This window comes from Vidua chalybeata, chromosome 7, assembly GCF_026979565.1.
Source record: "Vidua chalybeata isolate OUT-0048 chromosome 7, bVidCha1 merged haplotype, whole genome shotgun sequence".
In the NCBI taxonomy this organism is placed as follows: domain Eukaryota; kingdom Metazoa; phylum Chordata; class Aves; order Passeriformes; family Viduidae; genus Vidua; species Vidua chalybeata.
This window is the reverse complement of record NC_071536.1, coordinates 9,107,736-9,125,929: the sequence shown is the minus strand read 5'-3', so window position 1 is coordinate 9,125,929 and position 18,194 is coordinate 9,107,736. Positions and strand designations below refer to the sequence as shown.

The following is an 18,194-nucleotide window of genomic DNA, read 5'->3' as shown; positions in this document are numbered from 1 at the left end:
AGTCTGTTAGGTATTATGACAATTATTACAAATTATCATCAGGATGCTGATATAAGAATAACTATACCGATACCATTTTATTGTATATTGTGAGAGCACATTAATACGTAATTATGTAATGAATCTGTAATAATGTAATAATTGATGTATTTATTACAGCAGTAATTTACTTTTTTAGAAGCACTTCGACATACGATTATTGTAATAATTGTGATATCGATTACAGCAATAATGCAATCAGTTTTAGTTATCCTTATTAGTTTAAGGCCTTCAGACTACACGACAGGCTCGAGCTCCAGTCTACACCCACATCTCTCCCCGGACCATCACCAGCAACACATCCTCCTTCTCCTCGCCCCTTCAGAGGGGCTGCATTCCGCGGTATCTCCTGCCATCTACTGATGCCGGCGAGGAGGCAGCGAGCGCGGGGCGACAATTCCCCGCCGGCCGCTCGGAGCGGGCCGCCGGGCGGGACGGGGGAAGGCTCCGCGGTCCCGGGGCGGTCACAGCCTGCTGCCCGGGGCGGGCCGGGGCCGGGCTCTGCCCGAAACCTCCCCGGGGGAGGGCGGAGGCGCAGCCCTTAAGAGCGGCGCCGGGCGCGCCGTGCCGGCCCGGTGCAGCCATGGGGGAGGCGGCGGCGGGCAGCGCGGTGCCCCCGCTCCCGGCCGCGGAGGCGGGCGGCGGGCAGGTGAACGCGCTGACCGTGCTGGCCCTGCTGGAGAAGCTGGTCTCCATGCTGGAGGCGGTGGAAGGCCACCAGCGGCAGATGGAGCAGAGGCAGCGGGGCTTGGAAGGGGCGGTGCGGGGCATCCAGGGGGACCTGGTGAAGCTGTGCCGCAGCCACGGCGCCACGGGGGAGGCGGTGGAGAAGCTGCTGGAGAAGTCGCGGAAGGTGTGCGCGCACACCCGCGCCGTGCGGGAGCGCCTGGACCGCCAGTGCGACCAGGTGCGGCGCCTGGAGCAGCACCACGCCCAGCTGCTCCGCCGGGACCGCTTCAAGGTGCTCATCTTCCAGGTGAGAGCCCTGCTCCCGGCCGGGGGAACAGCCCGCTGCCGCTCGCTGCCAGCGAGCTCGGGGAAAGAGCTCACTGCCTACTAACCCCGGCAACCAGAGCTGTCTTGGTGCTAACTTGGCAAACGTGGAAGAAAAACCTTTGCACCTTAGCGAACTTGGGGAAAGAGTAGTCTTTTGCTAACTCTTAAACTTGGGGAACGTGCCCGCATTTATTCTTAGCAAATTCAGGGGAAACGCCCACTTTTCTTCTTCGTGGACGTGCGGAAAGCATGTTTTCCTAACTCTTAGGAAATCTGGGAAAAGGCCTGTCTTTCTTCTTTACTCTTGCAAACTCAGGGAAAATGCACTTTTCCCCCTTTGTTTTCTTTTTTTATTTTTTGCTAACTTTTAGCAAACTTTGGGAAAGACTAGAATACAATATTCTCTTTAACTCTTGCAGTCTTGGAAATAAAGTTGTCTTTTGCTAACTCCTAGCAAACGTGAGGAAAGAGACCTTGTTTTGCTAACTCTTAGCATGCATGAGAAAACTGCCACCTTTTATTCTCTGCAAACCAAGGGAAAGAGCCGTGTTTTACTAACTCCAAGCATATGTTTGGGGAAAGGTTTGTTTCGTTGTGTATTTTGAGGTTTAAGTAAACTGGAACAGCCCTTATGTTTTTCCAAACTCTTGGCACACTTGAGGAAAGAGCCCATTTTGCAAACTTGCAGTAGAAATGCCCCTAAAAACTACCACTGCCTCTACCCTTTGGAAGCAGGAGAGGGGCAGGGCTGCATCTCCCTGTCTCGTGCCCTGCTTCACTCTGCAGGACTGATCTGGCCCATTCAGGGATGAGCTAAAAATTCAGCTTAAAAACTCAGCTTCCTGGGAGTCCATCCAGTGATAGCAGCAGTTTGCATATTTTCCCCTTTTTAAGCAATGGTCTGGATAGAGCACGCCGTGAGCTTTAACTAAACACAGGACGTGACTTTCACACATTTCAAAAAAATAAAGACAGGCCTCCACAAATCGCTGAGGGAGGGCAGGAGGGCAAATGCTGGGCTGGGGTAGTCACAGCTCCGGCACCTCACCGTACTGAGCTTCTCAGCTGGGCGTTCCCTCTGTCAGCCACTAACCCTGCTCCTTGGGTTGTTGGGCCTTTTTCCTAAACAATCCCAAAATAAGAGAGCAGTGCTTGATTGTAAAAAGCTGGCAGGCCTGGTTAGTGCACAGGCAATTCCCCCAGAAAGGAAGCTCCCACTTCCCTGCTTATTGTTCTCCTAGATTACAGTCCACGCTTGTCAGGCCAGAAGAGGAGGGGCTGCTGCATGTTTCCACCCCAGAAGGAATGTGGAAATTATTCCAGAGACTGGGTAAATTAAAATACACATGTTCTCTGCAGTTCTGAAAGTAATTTAGGATCCATAACTGTGTCAAAACACTGCCATCTCCCAGGCCCCATTAGCTAATGACTGACTCCTGCCTCCAGGATCAGACCTAGACATTGTCCTGTGGGGTGGGTGCATCAGCAAGGCCTGGGGGAAGGTAATTTTTAACATTTCTCATATCTCTGAGCATGAGAATTAAGGCCTTGCTGTTGCAAGGAGTGTCTTCCTCCAGAGAACTCAATATTTACTATTATAGGATGACATAATGCAGAGAGGAAAAACAAACAGAGCTCTGTGTGTGCAGGACAGTTGGCATTACCTCGGGTGGGGCTCTTCCACTGGCAGCCATCTGCAGGGACTGGGTGAAAGCAACAGTAAAAATCCCCAAGAAAGGTTTTGAGGGGTAAAGCAACAGTAAAAATCCCCAAGAAGGGTTTGAGGTGTCCTGCTGGCTTGTTTCCTGACACTAAATAGGGGTGTAAAGCTAAGGCCTGTTTAAACCTCCGAACCTTTCCTTAACACTGCACAAACTTAAGGCAAACAACAGAGGCCCGTGTCCCAGTACAACAATAAAGAAAACCCACTGCCTGTCCCTTTGGTCAGCAGGTCTGTTCTCCACAGCTTTTACAGGGATTTAGGTGACTCTGTTCCCTTCTCACCAGAAAATATATCACCACAGTGCAGGATGATGAACTTAACCAATCCCAAGCCAATGCAGATCAAGAGCACAAGACTTAAAAAAAGAAAAACTGCAGTTAAATTTACTTCCCAAAAAAATTCATCTTTGAGCTGGGGATTGCTCCTGGCAGTGGCCTGCAGTTAAATGGCAGCATGGACTGTCCCTCCTCCAGCAATGTCCTTTCAGGCTGAAGGAGGGACAGTCTGGTAGTCAGCAGGGCCACTGCCTTGCTAGGATAACTGCACAGGGGAAAAAAACAGCAGGCTGGCTGGGTTTCTGTCCTGCCTTGCACAGGAATCCATGGAAAAACAATTGCAGGAAGAAGTCACAGTAATGAAACCGTATTGACGCCAGATCTCTGGGAAAACAAAGGGGAATCTGGGATGTATGAGACTCCTCTTCAGCTGGGGGATCCTTCTTTTCCACTGAAAAAAACAATGCCAAACTTCACAGAGCATGTTCCTCATTAGAAGCAGCTTCCCCATCTTAGGGAGACAGCTCAAAATGAAAATAAAAATTCACATTTGCGATTCAGTTCTGCATTCACCATATACCCTCAACTCCTAATACTTGGTGGGAGCACTGAGCTCAGGCAAAACACACGACTGAGCTCCAGCTCTGCATTTTATGAAGTTGTGCTGCCACATGCCAGCATCAGTTTTCCCTCTGCATATGCACTGAGAATGAACTGTGTTTAGAAAAGTTCACCTATTAACATATTTTCCATTAAAATCTCTTCATTTTCTCTCCCTAGAATGTCTGCATATATTTCTTTAATTGGTGGCATATTTTAAGGGAGCTCCATTCCAAGAATTTGAGGATGCTAAAGTTATTATAAATGACACAGCAATTCAGCAAAACACTGAAGTGACTGTTTTAAAAATCCTTGTTAAGCTTTGGCATTGTTCCCCTCTATTTTGTTCATGCCACATGACCGGCTTTTTGGTTCTGGTTTGGTGGGGGTTTTGTTTGCTTTGTTAGCTCCAAAAGCAAAATGGAAGATAAAAAAAGGCTCATGTTTAATTTTTTCAATTAAATGTCATATTTACTGGTTAAATGTCATGGAAATAGGACAGATAAAATAAGTAAAAATTGCAGCTTGGGGTCAAGCACATTCAAGTCCATTTCAGATGCTGCTGTTGGTAAATCCTTCATCCTAAAATGAAGCAAGAGGAGGGCACCAAAAATTAGCCATTTTATGTATGTTCTTGTTCAGATCACTGCAATAATCTTTTGCAAAAGCAACTTCAATCCCACACATGAACAAGTGAGGGAACCAGAAGAATTACAAGCTGATAATGCTGTATTCCCCACTGGAGCCTTGCAGGGAGAACACTCTGATATTGATTAATGACAAAAATACCTCCCATGGCTCTTTGGGCTTGGCCCAGCTGTGCTGTGGGAGGTCAGGGGATGGTGCAGCCACCGCCCCAGCCTGCATGGGCCGTGCAAATGGACTGCTGGCACTTTGCTCCTGCCTGCCCTCTCTCCCCACTGTGACACCCAAGCCTGCAGAGCTGCATTTGTCCAAAGGAAAGTAGCTGCAGCTGGTTTCGGGAGGATTTGTCATGTTTTGACCTATTTTGTGTAGCAAAATAAGTTTTAGGCTAGTGATCATTTGGGTATATTATAGCAACATAAAGAGGAACAGGACTGGGAAAATGCCATCTCTCCTTCTTGAAGGTCATGGCCTCATACAGCAAATATAACAAAAAAACCAAACCAAACCAAACCAGATTGATTTCCCTCATGCAGCATCAGAGAATCAGCACTTCCTGAGTAAATTAACTACCTGTTGACTCAGGCCACCCAGTTTTGTAGTACACTGTTACGGATCTTATTCCTTTTCGTAACAGATAGGGATGAAATTGTGACCTGCAGGAAGTTCCCAAGGATGGCTGATAAAAGCCACAAGGACGGCACCAATTTTAACTATGCAAGTATTACTAGTGTTAGCAAGCGTTGTTTTATGCAGAGGACTTCCACTATTCTATTCATCTCCTACATGGAAAAATAAAATTCAGAGGAGCTAGCTACCTACAGTCAAGCCCATCTGAGAAAAAAATGCAAGGGCTGTTTTTGAACTCAGATGTGGAAAATACAAAGGTGTATTGCTTTCTTAGAATTTTAGATTAGATCAAGAAGAAAAGATCAAAGTTCTACTTCTTTTGGCATGGAAAATAGTTATGCAGTTTGTAACAGCTGGCATTTTTCAGTGTATTGTTCTAGTCTTCCTAAATGAAATAGCAGACTGCTTAAAAATGTATCAAAAGCAAAATACAGCTGTCACATAAACTTGTAAGACTAAAAAGTTATCACTAGCCCACTTACAACATGTTATCAGTAACCATGTTTGAAATAGAAATGTCTATTCCACCACAGAGCATTCCTGCTATAGCACCCTCATGTTTTCAAAGCATTTTACTTAATTTATTTTCATTTGCATTTTAATAGTTCCTGTAATCCTAAAGTCTTTTGGAAGCATGACATAGGAAGCGTATCATTCCTATTTTATAAGCACACAAATAGATGCCCAGAGGCTGATGTTTTCCAGAGCCATGCAGGAAGCTTAGACAGAGGGGTGATCACTTGAATTCCAGTACTGTCTGATAGCCAGAGACCACCTAGGATCTTCTTTTAATTCAATCATTAGCTCATTATTATATAGTATATTTTTGTTTGCTTGTTTGTTTTCCCTTTATAAACATGGGTAGCTTGACAGTCTCTCTTCTACTTAATCAGAAATTTGATAAAAATTGTACCCAAATCTATATCCATATTCTTCTAGAGACTGCATGCAGCACTTCAGTTTAGACAGAGCTAAACTGACCTTGAGAAGGACCTTTCAGACCCATCTCTGGCTCTGACTGCGCTGTGATTAAACTCATATGACACCACTTTCCTAGATAAAATACTTAAAAAGTAACAACCCACCTCTCTACTCATTGAAATCAGAGTTTTCTATACCACTCAGGCACTCACACCTGAATGTTCAGATGTCTAAAACTCTGCATGATTACCTAGGTTTGGAAAGAATGCACTAGACATGAAAATTATGTTTTATACTGAGTTCTCATGCTCTGGGGAATAATTCAACGCTGCACCCACTCATGTAATCCACATTTCATTAACTGCAGTGGAGAGAAAATATAAATATTTGTACAGCAGTTAACAGCTGGTTTCACTTAAAGCTGGTGCAGGTTTCCTTTGTTTTGTTATCTTGGTCACTGTTGCCGACAGTTGCAACAACACAATAGGTGTCAGGAGAAGAGTGTGGGCTTCCTTAGATGTTCCACTGCGGGCAGAGGGCTTGTAAAGCTGTGTGCCAGTGTATCTGACTGAGGCCACTGGCCCAGAAAGGTGTGCAGAACCCATAGGAATAAAGCATGTACAAACTGTCAAACCAGCATCCATTTCTTTTATACTTTTCATTTTTATATCCACGCAGGATATTAACCAACATACTCAAATCACTCTGTGTGTGTGTGTGTGTGTGTGTGTGTATATATATATATGGTATAAAATTATTCTGCCTATTGCATATTCTTGGGTGTCAGAAGGGCTAACAAAGTAGGCCTAGTTTTTAACAGAATCACAGAACAACAGAAACAATTAGGCTGCAAACGAGATTGAGACCAGCCTGTGACCCAAGACCACCTTGTCAAGCAGACCATGATGCCAAGTGTCACGTCCCGTCTTTTCTTAAACACCTCCAGGGATGCCTCCACCACCTTCCTGGGCAGCGCATTCCAGTGTCTAATCACTCTCTCTGTGAAGAAATTATTCCTAATGTCCAACCTACCCTCTCTGACACACAGTTTCAGTGTCCTCTTGTCCTGTCACGGGTTGCCTGGGAGAAGAGCCTGACCCCCACCTGGCCACAACCTCCTTTCAGGGAGTTGTAGAAAGCAATAAGGTCACCCCTGAGCCTCCTCTTCCCCAGACTAAACAAGAACCATGTACAACAGCCTTGACAGCAAATTTAACCCAAGACACTATTCTCTGCAGTGTTCACAACTGTATGCTCAGTCCTGAAATAATGAGCATGAACTTGGAAGTGTATGTGGCCTTTTTTCCCCTTAACTGTACACTCAGGCCCACTAGGGACAGATCTGAGCCTATTACAACCATTTTCACTCAGCACTTACTGCTTTTTGTATCTAAAGATAAATGTGGAGGGAGGAGGGAAAAGAAAATCCTTCCAATGCATGTGAGGAAGTGAAATTGCATGCATTCTGTCTGAAAGTGATAAAAAAGGTAATGAGTAGAGACTATGCAGATCCGAGGCTCAAAGCACTGAGAGGAGAAGGGAGTGTGCAGGGAGCCTCGTTTTCTTTGCATGGGCAGATGCCTGCAAACCTGCACAGAACAGAGTGTTCATTGTGCTGCCTCTGAGCTGCTCGGGATCGCAGAGCTTCTGCACTCAGTGGGCACAGACATCCCTTGCTATGACCTGCAGCTTCTGCCCTTGCCCTGGTTTTAGATTCTTTCTTTCTGTGTCCTTTCTTGGTTTTGTTTCTAAAAAGCAATACTTACCCTGTTAGCTAGAAGCTCCTATTCTCTATGTGGTATAGTGTCTTTTTATTTTTGTATACCATAAATTTGTATCCTTACATTTCAAGGAGTTGTCCTATCCACATTTTAATGTTTACCAACAAAATTTATTAGTTTTTTTTTTTCGCCTGTAAATTGCTGTAAAATAGGAGATATGCTAAACACCGTAAACTTAATGGTTTCTCAGTATCAACAATCCATTTCTAACAGCAACGTATATTTTCCAGGAATATGGCAAAAGTGCTAACTGCATTTGCCATTTGAGATACTTCCCAGATGCACCCAACACCTCTGCTGGGATATTCTCAGTCATTGGCTCAAGAAATTGAGAGCTCTGTGGGGTTATGTGACTTCTGGAGGTCTGCTCCGGGGTCTGCAGTACCACCTCCCTCCCCACCATACCCTCCCTTCTTCCCAGGGACAGGTGCACAATGTGACAGCTAAACTCTCGTTAAAGAGTATCTAATATAAATTAAAAGAACAGAATTTCCATTCTACTTACATCCCAAGTCACTTTGAAAGAGTAGTCTTAGAGCTGACAGCTCAGAAGTCTTAAACTTTGCCAGATAATGGTTCAGTGGGCTTTGAGGGGTTTGTTACTGGTTAAACGTAAAAATAATGGTTAAATGTAAAATTTACTGGAAAAAAACAGTAAATGTTCAGCATTCATCTCATCATGGGGGAGGAGGGGGGAATAATTTTTCAGGATTGTGCTTTGCTTACTAAATTTTAATCCTGTGAACTATGAAACTCAAATACTGTCAATTCTTTCAGGAGGAAAATGAGATCCCTGCCAGTGTTTTTGCAAAAGAGCCCATTCCTAGCATTACAGAAGGAAAAGAGGAGCCTGTGGATGAGAACAAAACACTGGAAGAAACCTTGCACACAGTGGAGTTGGGTTCAGATGATGAAATGTTTCATGAGGGAGATGACTTGGATGACAGTGCAGAGGAGAAAACAGAAGAATCAAGAGCTGAGAAACTTAAAAGATCCAGCCTCAAGAAGGTGGACAGCCTCAAGAAAGCATTTTCCCGCCAAAACATTGAGAAGAAGATGAACAAGATCAGCACAAAGATCGTGTCGCCTGAAAGGAGAGAAAAGATCAAGAAGTCACTTACTGTGCATCACCAGAAATCCTCCTCTGCCAAGGGCTCAGGTTTCAAAGTGGGATTCAGCACGAAGAAAGGCCGGGAGGGAGAAAGCCCCGCAGAAGCTGAGGACAGGCCCTCAGAAACTGCAAGCAACGACCAGGCTGAGAACGAGGACGAAATGTCCTTCGCCGACATGCACTCGGATATGACTCCCACCACCTCCCTGGCCGAGGAGGGCAAAGCAGCCGTCGATTCTCTGGAGAAGGAGGCCAGAGCAGAAGGGAAGGCCGCGATGAACAACAACATCGAGCTGTCCATCGTGGAAGATGACGAAGAGTACGGGGTGCCTCTAGAAGTTTCTAGCCAGAAACTGTTCGATGAGAGAAACAACCCAGTTGGCGGGGAGGTGGAACAATCTGACGAAGAAACGACCCAAGCAGCCGTCCTGCAGGTGGACCAAACAGCGTAGGCAGCCCAAGCCCCGCTTCGCCTGCCAGACACACACGGTTTTCCTTAGGCGAGGAACTGGTTCCAGCTGCACGGGCAGGAGAAGCGACTCTTCCATCCTTTCCTCTGCAGTGGTAATTTATTGCATCGTGTTGGAATGCAGAGTGGACAAGGTCAACGACTAAAGCTGCAACGTGCTCTGTTTTAGGCCGAGTCAATGGTGTTCATGAATTTAGAGGTGCTGCCAGCTGGTGTCAGAGACTAGCAGGAAGAGAGGATGTCTGGTAGAAGCGAGCTCATCAGCTGGCTTTCTTAGAGTTAGGTCAGAGGAACGCGTGGAGAGTAGTCGAGACCCAAGCATTTCTGTTCTCTTTTCTTCCCCCCAGTATTTCCCAGCACTGTGAGTAGTTTTGTATGTAAATGTAGGAATACCAGTGGGAATGTTTGATTCCAGTTGCCTTGCCATGCTCTGTGAACAATTACAGCCTCAGTAATTGTGCACACATGTACAGTTTCTTTGGGGCTTTGCTCCACGGCACCATAGGACTAAAAGAGCAGAGTATTTGGAGGGCAAAGCTGAAAACCCAGTTCCATCCATTTCAGCAAGGGAAAGATTTTTGCCAGTAGTCACTCGCTATTCATTTAGAAGAAATCACTGTGTTTAGGTGGTGGGGGGGGAAGAAAAAAAAGTATTTTTCAATCTAACAGAGTTATGGAAATACATTAACGACAAGCATGAATGTGTGATCAGTTACTGTACCTTTAAGGGCTCAGAAATTGAAAAGAAAAAAATAAGTATTTGATAGGAATATGAAGGTATCCTGAAGAAAACATGAAATGCTATGAAATGTAAAAAAAGCAAAAATAACCCCCCACAGTATTCAATCTATACTCCCAGCTTAAAGTATATATACTTAGATAACACTAATTAATTCATAGTCTTTATAGCAATATACTATCAAATTTTGCACCTGCACAACTTTGTATCTCAGAGTATTTTGCAAATAGCATAATTTATCTTTTTACAGATTATTTCATATATAGAGCTATATCTACACAGGAGAGTTAGATAATTACAGGGATGTAAGGACAATTTCTTCAAAAAGGTGAAATACTCTTTCAGGCATGTCCAAAGGGAACAATGTGTTATGGATTGAACTTCATGGCAGGGATGAGTTTATGTAAGTATGAACCTGCAAAGCCACAGGATTTGGTTCTCTGCTAGTAACTCTGATCAAAGTCACCCACCTGCTCTCAAAATTAGTAGTCTGTAATTTTTCAAAATTAATTGAAAATGAGAGGTTACAGGGTAGTTTGTTCACTATGAATGTTCATTCCTGTCACTTAAAGGTAAGGGGCAAGGGAGGAAAGGGAAGCACAATACCCACAACAGTTCCCTTACATCCTTGGTTGTTTATGCAGTGGGTTTTTTTATTTTTTTATATACATAAAAATTCTACTGATACTTAACATTGCACTAAAAGGTTGCTTCCTTTTGTGTTTAGAATCACAAATTACAGGGGAAATACAAGCTACAGCAGAAGTACCATTATGAAATAATTAATAGGTATTACTCCACAGGGATAATATCTGTAACCAGTAAATCACACTGGAAGTTAGTCAGAGCTTAGTGTAGGTAAGTACTATTAAGAGTTAAGCTCTTAAGTGCATGGTATCATATAGAAGATACTGTTTCTAAGAAAGATCATGGCATAACTGGTGCAGCTATATTTTTATTTTGTATTAACTACAGTGGATTTCAATAATTTTTATTTGTAACTAACTATGAATATGACAAATAAAAGCATAATATAAACCACAGCCATGTCAGTCTTTGGGAGAAGCAGTCTGAGAAGCTGGCAAAGATGAAATTTAAAGGTCAGGTATTTATTACTTCAGTTCATGTCCCTGTTGTATCTACACTATTTTCTTTCTCATCCTATGCTGTTATTTAGCAATGCAAACACCAGTGCTTTGCTTTCCAGACACTTCTAGCCCATCTAAACGTACTCAGGCACTTTCCAAAATCTCCTGGCTCAATCTGCATCTTTTTATTGGACTGCAGCATACTCCTAATACTCTAAATAGTCCTGAAAGCATATTTATATGGAAGACTATGTTCTGTTTATGCACACAGATAAACTCTTGTCTTCTAGAGTGCCACATAGTCTTTAGCAGGCTTAATTTTACTGACAGGCCAAAGAAAGCACGTTTAACCTTTATGCAGCAGCTGTCAACCTCCCACAGCCACGATGTGCTAACCAGGAGCCCCAGCATCATGTTTACATTTTGCTTTCAGATATGCTGGTTTGTTTGTCCTGCTAAGCTTTAATTCAAACAATACCCCTGGTCATGCTTTATCCAGTTTTAGAGATGCTGAAACGAATCCCACGCACAGTGTCCTAAGAGCATTACAATGCTATCCAGCAAAACCATTGGAAATGCAGATACTGAGCATCTGGGGGAATTAACTCAAATACCCACTTCAGAATACAGCACACACAGAGCCATCAGTTGCAGGACTAGAATTAAATGTTTTCTCCATCACAATTGCACGTTTACAAGGACAGGTGGGTCTGTAATCCTAACAAACAAAAGAAAGCATGCATTGCAAGAGAGAAAAATGTTCTCTCAACTTGTGAATGTCTGCTTTTGTGCTGTCTTATAAACCAGAGAAGGAAGCAAGCTCAGGCTCTCAAGATGCCTCCCAAGCTGTTTCTTCCCCTTGCCTTCCACTCTCAAGGCCTGACTGAAAACATCAGCCTGCAGAATTACTGTTTGAGGGAGGAGACAGACTGTGGGACCAGCAGCATTGTATTCTTTCAAGCATCTCAAGTATGTGCCTGGATCTCGTCAGGCTGGCAGATGTCAGGCATATGCATGAGTATTCCATGATTGTGCTGACAGGTTTGTCTACATAATTACTTTTTTTAAAAACTGCTTGTTTACGCTTCCTAACACAGTAACAGTGAGCTCCACTTGTATGATTATTCCTTGGGAGACCTGACCTGTGAGCTGCTGCACAGATTCAGAGTCTGACCTCCACCGGAATCGGCAGCAGCTTTGCACAAAGAAAAAGGGTGGGATGAAGCCCTTATGGTATAAATATTTAAACTAGCAGCACTCAGCAGCTGCTAATACTTCCATTTTCAATGACACAAAACCAGCTGACATTTCTGTCCCCTTTTAGGGGAAAGAGCAAAGAGCATCCCATGCTGACCCCCACGTGCTAATCCACGAGCCGGCTCCTCTGAAAAGGCATAGATACGGGTTTTCTGGACCATTTCACTGTCAAATAAGAGAGTGCAGTGAAAGCCATCCTATGGCCTGAGTGAAGCATGTTCTGTCTCTTTAACAGACAGAAGAAAGGGGAGAAGAAAAGGATCAGAAGGTAAAATACACCTGGACAGCCCTTTACACTGGTGCAATGAAAACCCTTTGTTGTTGTAGGCTGTAATGCCAAGCAGCTGCACAACTGATGACTGATAGTCACACACTTAAAAAGGAGGTAAGCTTAGAAGAATTAGTGAAGTAATGGCAATTTGTTCGAGGTCAAACTCTTCACATGGGGCCAGTCCAACCCTGAAAGTTCATGAAAAGCCTTCAGCTGGCTCAAAAGACGCTTTGAGCCACACAATGGTTTGGGGCCACACGTACAGTGATCATCAGTAAGCTGTGTGCACAGATGCAGGACATGAGATCCGTGTATCTCTCCAATCCAATCTGCTTAGCTCATCAACCCAACAAAAAGTTTTCCTGCCATCAGCACAGCAGATGCAGCAGTGTGGCAGAAAGGAAGGCTCTTCCCTGCTTTGCAGGGTGCATTGTGAGCAAAATTCCAAGCTAAGTTCTGACTGCAAGGTGTGTGCTGTCGGGAGCTGCCTGTGACAGAGCAAGTGCAAGTAGCTACAGCTCTTGAAAACATCAGGCAGACAGGGGTAAAAGTTTTACTGTGACCCACTAACACACACTCGCTCTGTGTGTCAAAGGGAAGCTGTCAGGTAAAGAAAGCTACAGGCAAAGAAAAAAAGATCCACCCATAGCAAAGCGAAGGCAGCACGCAGCTGTTTGGCCTCTCCCTTGTCAGGGCTTTGCCTGGGCAAGGAAACGAGGGGCAGGAAACTACTGGCAGAGCCCCGGAGGTGCTGACTCAGCACCCAAGCATCCACCACTCCCTGACTCACCGCCCTGGCTTTCCCAAATAATCGGAAAAAGGCTGAGAGCCACTTTCCACCACTTTAGACTGCCCGTTGCCAGGGTTTTGTTTCAGGATTTGCATTGCACCAGCATCCACCCCGGGCTGAGGCTAACTGCATGCATAAAGAAATTTTAATCAGCATACTTGCAGCTGTCAGTGGTGGCTGATCTTTCCTGCCCTCCTTTTGCTCAAACTGCCTTTTTTCCCTTCCTCTTACTCCACCAAGTCATTTGCAGGAGCCTGAATTCAAATAAGGAACTCTCCCTAACTGCATGTTGAAAACTGATAATCAATGTCATCTTTAATTTTTCTTATGTAGTTATCCCCTTTAATGGAGTGTGCTGCAGTAACTGGGAATAAATCTGTTTTGGGTTAAGCTAGAGATTGTTATTTATTTTTCTTTCAGATCAGAGATTAATATTGCTGTATGACCATTGGCACTAACCTCTTTTTCCATAGCAACACCAAAGAGAACATAAACTATGACTCATAATTTCTCTCTGGAGGACTTTTTTGTAATTATGATCATTCCACAGTTCCTAAAATATGTTAGCTGATATATAGCTCTGGTATAACAGCTTTGATTTTCCTTCATTTGAACACCCAGGCAGAAAGAAGAGACTTCCATTATTTTCTCTCTCTCAGGCTGAGCTAAACACCACACGAAGTATCATATATTCATTATTCATTATAACTGTGTGGCTCCTAAAAACTCCACAGCAATGTTTTGTTCATAAAGGTGAAACAGGTTTACTCACTTTCAATAACCTTAAATAATACTGACCTTCTAAAAGAAAACTCGTGTCCTTCCTACCATGGTTAGTAAATTGGGGTCTGAGAGCTGGAATTGATCCAAACTGGGAACTGTATTACACTGGCTGGCAGCAAGGTTGCACACTAGCATTGCTCCTCTGCCAGTCAATGGTGTTAAACTCTCCAACATTTCCTCTCCCTCAGATCACAGTTGCAATACACTGTCCAAATTCCAAAGTCATCATGATACTCTTCACTCCCTTCAGTGAAAATCTGGCCTTGGAACAACTTGTCTGTACAGTTCCCTGGAATATCTCAGCAGATAATCACATTGGATCATCACAGGAGATTACATGACTTTTTATGCGTGTGTGTGTGTGGCTGTCCTACATTTTCCTTACAACGCAGTCTGCTGTGTCCTGGTGCAAAGTGCCCAGAAAACCTGTAGTGCCTGTTGCTGGAGAATAATTAGAAAAACACAATTAGCAAATTCAAGGACACACACATTCAGCCAATAGCCATAATCTAATCCAAAATGGAGAGACAAGCTTGCATCTCTCTGCTCTGCAGGGTGATCCCCAGCAGCTAAACCAAGCCTAGTTGCACCAACAGGAGGGACACGTGGTTTGCTCTTGGCCTCTCCAGTATGAAGCTGCACATACAGGCTCAGGCTTGTGCAGGCACACTGTGAAAGAGCAGAACATCAACCAACACAGCATCGATCACACTACAGGCTTCTCTACTCCTGCCTCAAGGTTTGTGGAAAAGCACCCTGAACCTTCAAATTCCTGAAGGTAGGGAGCAGAAAGTCGCTGTAACCCCTATGCCACTATCTGCAGTGAGAAAACTCTGGCTTTGCCTTCTTTACTCCCTCCCATCAGGCTTAAGCTGTGTAGAAGTGCAGGTGATGTGAACGGTGATGGATACTGGAAATGTGCAAGACAGTGTTAGGAACAAATAGCACACAAGGGATGACTGCACTGCACACCACATACACATACTCATTTGGATCAAGTACCAGGCACAGCCTAACTACAGAAACACAGCACTGTTCAAGAAAATTTATCTTATTCCTCAGCTACTTAGCTCCTGATGTCCTACACTATCCATTTAAAGGGAGTTTCAGCATCTTTTCAGTACGCTGCCAGCTACAGTTATATATGCCCTTCTATTACTTGTTCCTTCTGACATGCCTGTAGGCAAACGAGCCCCATGAGGGTGACAACATGAGCTGCATTAACTCACTGCCTGGTCCCTGAATCACTGCAGCTCAACACAGCACTGCCAGAGACATGGAAAAAGGGACACTGAGAACATCTGACTAGTGGTAAACAAATTATGAACACAAGGAAGTTGCCTGCATTTGCAGAGTCAGTTGTCACTTCCACACGCTATGAGCGCTGTGTGACTTTTTCTAAATAACCTTCATTTCCCTGCAAGGTTCACCATTTTACTGTTGGCAATAGCTGGAGATTGGCATTCAGAGAGCAGGTTATGACTGAAGGCTGAAGGGTGACATGTCCTGCAAGACCTGTGTAAATATGTCCTGAGTAAAACCAAAAAGAAGGAGGTTTCTTTTGGCATATTCAGGCATAAGCTGTTTAGAAGAATAGCTTTGTGTCCTGTGCGTGCCACTGCACAACTCTTCAAAGGAAAAGCAAGCTGCAGGACACAGAAATACACATTCCTGAGTTGGGCTCAACAGCACAGAGATCTCAACTGAAACAAGATCGTGTCATGCTGTAGCTATTAAACACTACATATGTCATAGATATGCAATGTATATGACATGAAGCTTCAAATAAGGTGAGAACCTGGAAAGGTTTTAATGGATTTTGAAGTGGCTGTAAATTCTTTTGCTAAAAAAGTAAGTAGACTGATAGGATCCTACAAATCTAGTCCTAAAAAACAATGCATCAGGGATATTTTTATTTTAATTAGTTCTCAGTAATTTTTAATGCTACAATAGTTGACATGCAGCCAGAAGTGGAGGGAGGCATTAAACAAGAAGTGTGTAGGAGGAGAAAAAAGTAGGAAAATGTGGATAAGAAGTGGAACAGCAGGGTGTGCATGAGAGAAGGGAATGTGTGAGGGAAAGAGTCACTAGGAGGGGTGGAGAACTGGAGGAAGGAGCTGGAAGGCTACTGAGGAACACCGGCAGAGTGCCCAGAACAAAGGCTGGGGCAGAACCAAGAGGCACTAACAAAAACAGGAAAAAGGAAAAACAAGAGTCAATAGGGTCTACAGTTCAATAAGATGGAAATGGGAGTAGGGAATCATAAATTACTGTGGGACAGCTGCCATGTAAGAGACAGCAATAGTGAGCAAAGAGCTCAATATTTATCATCTCTCTACCTGCCAAAATGTATTGCTGAAGCAATGCCCAGGATTAGGTCTAGAAGTGATTTTTTACTGTGCAATGTAGTCAATCATTTTTATTTTGCTTAGAGTTTTTGTTTGTTTTGTATGATAAAAGTTGGTCTGGAATAGGCAAAAGCAATGTCTTACATCAAAATAGCTCAGCCTGAGCCTGCAGAAACCCATGATGGTGACAGCACCTTGCCAGGTCTGCAGTGCAAGCTCCCAGATCACATTTGCCATGCCTACTTGCTTCTAAGGCTTGGGGGAAAGAGGTTAGAGGGAAGAGGAGAGGTTCTGTGAGCAGCAGGATGGAGTCTCCTCCTGTCCAGACATTTAGGTCATTCCCCACTGAGTACAGACCTCCTGCAGACAAGGGGCAGGCAGGATTTGCTGGAAGCACTGAGGAATGCACCTCCAACAGCTGGATTTCACTGGCAGATCACTGAACCCCAATGCTTTGCTGCAGCACAGCCAGCAGGATTTCTTTCCTATTGCAAACAGGGTTTGGGGAAAGCAAACCCAGCTCTCCTCCTCCACCAGGCCTCACCCCCTTGCTTTGCCAAGAAGCAGGGCTATATTAAGCTATGAGGCAGCCATGCTGGCTGGGCCATTTCTCTCTCCTTCGTGCTCAGCCTCCCGTGGGAGTTGCTCCATTCTCACGTATCTGTTGAGAAACAGCTTGTTCTTTCTGGCTTTCCTCAGTTTCTTTATTTAGTGGTGCCACTTCGCACAGTGGAAGCCAGGTTCTGCTCTAACCCCAGAACAGACCTGCCCAAGTCCCCTTCCCACCACACATTCTTCAGAAAATAAAGCAGCAGCTCTCTCCTGCTCCACTCCTAACATCTCCTACGTTGTTGCCTATCATTTTATTGTACTTTTTCAGAAACTCTCCATTTGCTATATAACTCTCTCATAAAATGGAAGGCTGCACTATGAATTCTTGTTAATGACTTACAGGATGCAGGTTAATAGATACAGGGGTTTTCATAATTACCATACTTGGATCATTTCCTGTGCAGAAGAACATGGGGAGAAAATGATGAAAATGGGGAGAAAATGATGAAAAGCTTTAAAATAACAGAAGGAAAAACCTGGATTAAGGTTCAAAGCCTTAAATGGAAATTGTCTCTTCACCTATTTGTTTGCTGCTGTCAAATTTCAGTGCCTGGAAAGAAAATCTTCTTCTACAGAAGGGAGGAAGGGAAAGGTGCATTTAGAGATAGAAATGTACCTCATACATGTGTACAGCTATGTAATATACATCACACATGTACCTCTATATGCTCACCTTCATACCCATCCTTGCTATTTAATATAAGGATTAATGTGCTGAACCCCCCCCAAAAAATGCATATACTTGGCATCAAAGGCTCCTTGATTTTGAAGACATCTACACACTTACACCTCATCAAACTAATAAAGACAAAGTTCCTCAAAAGCTTTCCTCCTGGTATTTTTTAAAGTGCCTGTGCTACCAGAGTATTCAGCATCCAGCCTGAAAACGAAACAATTTCAGACAGTTCCCTTTTGCAATATGTGACAGTAGTCAAAATCTGTGCCAGCAGTGGGAGACTACCAAAATCAGTGTTTATAGAAAATCAGGGACAAGAGAACTTGAACTGGTGCTTCTTGATCATACATAACCTACTCAAGCTGCAGATCTAATAGGAGTAATTTCATATTACTGAGAGTGTTTCACTTTATAACAATTTCACAAAATCACTCTGCAAG

The 18,194-nt window shown here is 44.0% G+C and overlaps 2 protein-coding genes across 2 annotated transcripts in view; one reads left to right on the top strand and one right to left on the bottom strand.

Moving 5' to 3' along the window:
- Positions 1 to 18,194, bottom strand: part of NABP1 (nucleic acid binding protein 1) — a 93,674-nt gene that overhangs the window by 31,411 nt on the left and 44,069 nt on the right. The window lies entirely within an intron of this gene.
- Positions 623 to 10,970, top strand: CAVIN2 (caveolae associated protein 2). The gene is made up of 2 exons (XM_053948471.1): positions 623 to 1,015; positions 8,388 to 10,970. Exons 1-2 carry the CDS (start codon positions 623 to 625, stop codon positions 9,171 to 9,173), a joined length of 1,179 nt encoding a protein of 392 aa, XP_053804446.1. The 3' UTR covers positions 9,174 to 10,970.

Excerpts from the sequence above, each read along its gene's own strand:
- CAVIN2 (XM_053948471.1), top strand. The coding sequence starts at position 623 with ATGGGGGAGGCGGCGGCGGGCAGCGCGGTGCCCCCGCTCCCGGCCGCG. Across the intron at positions 1,016-8,387 it reads TCAAGGTGCTCATCTTCCAG|GAGGAAAATGAGATCCCTGC; the intron begins GTGAGAGCCCTG and ends CAATTCTTTCAG.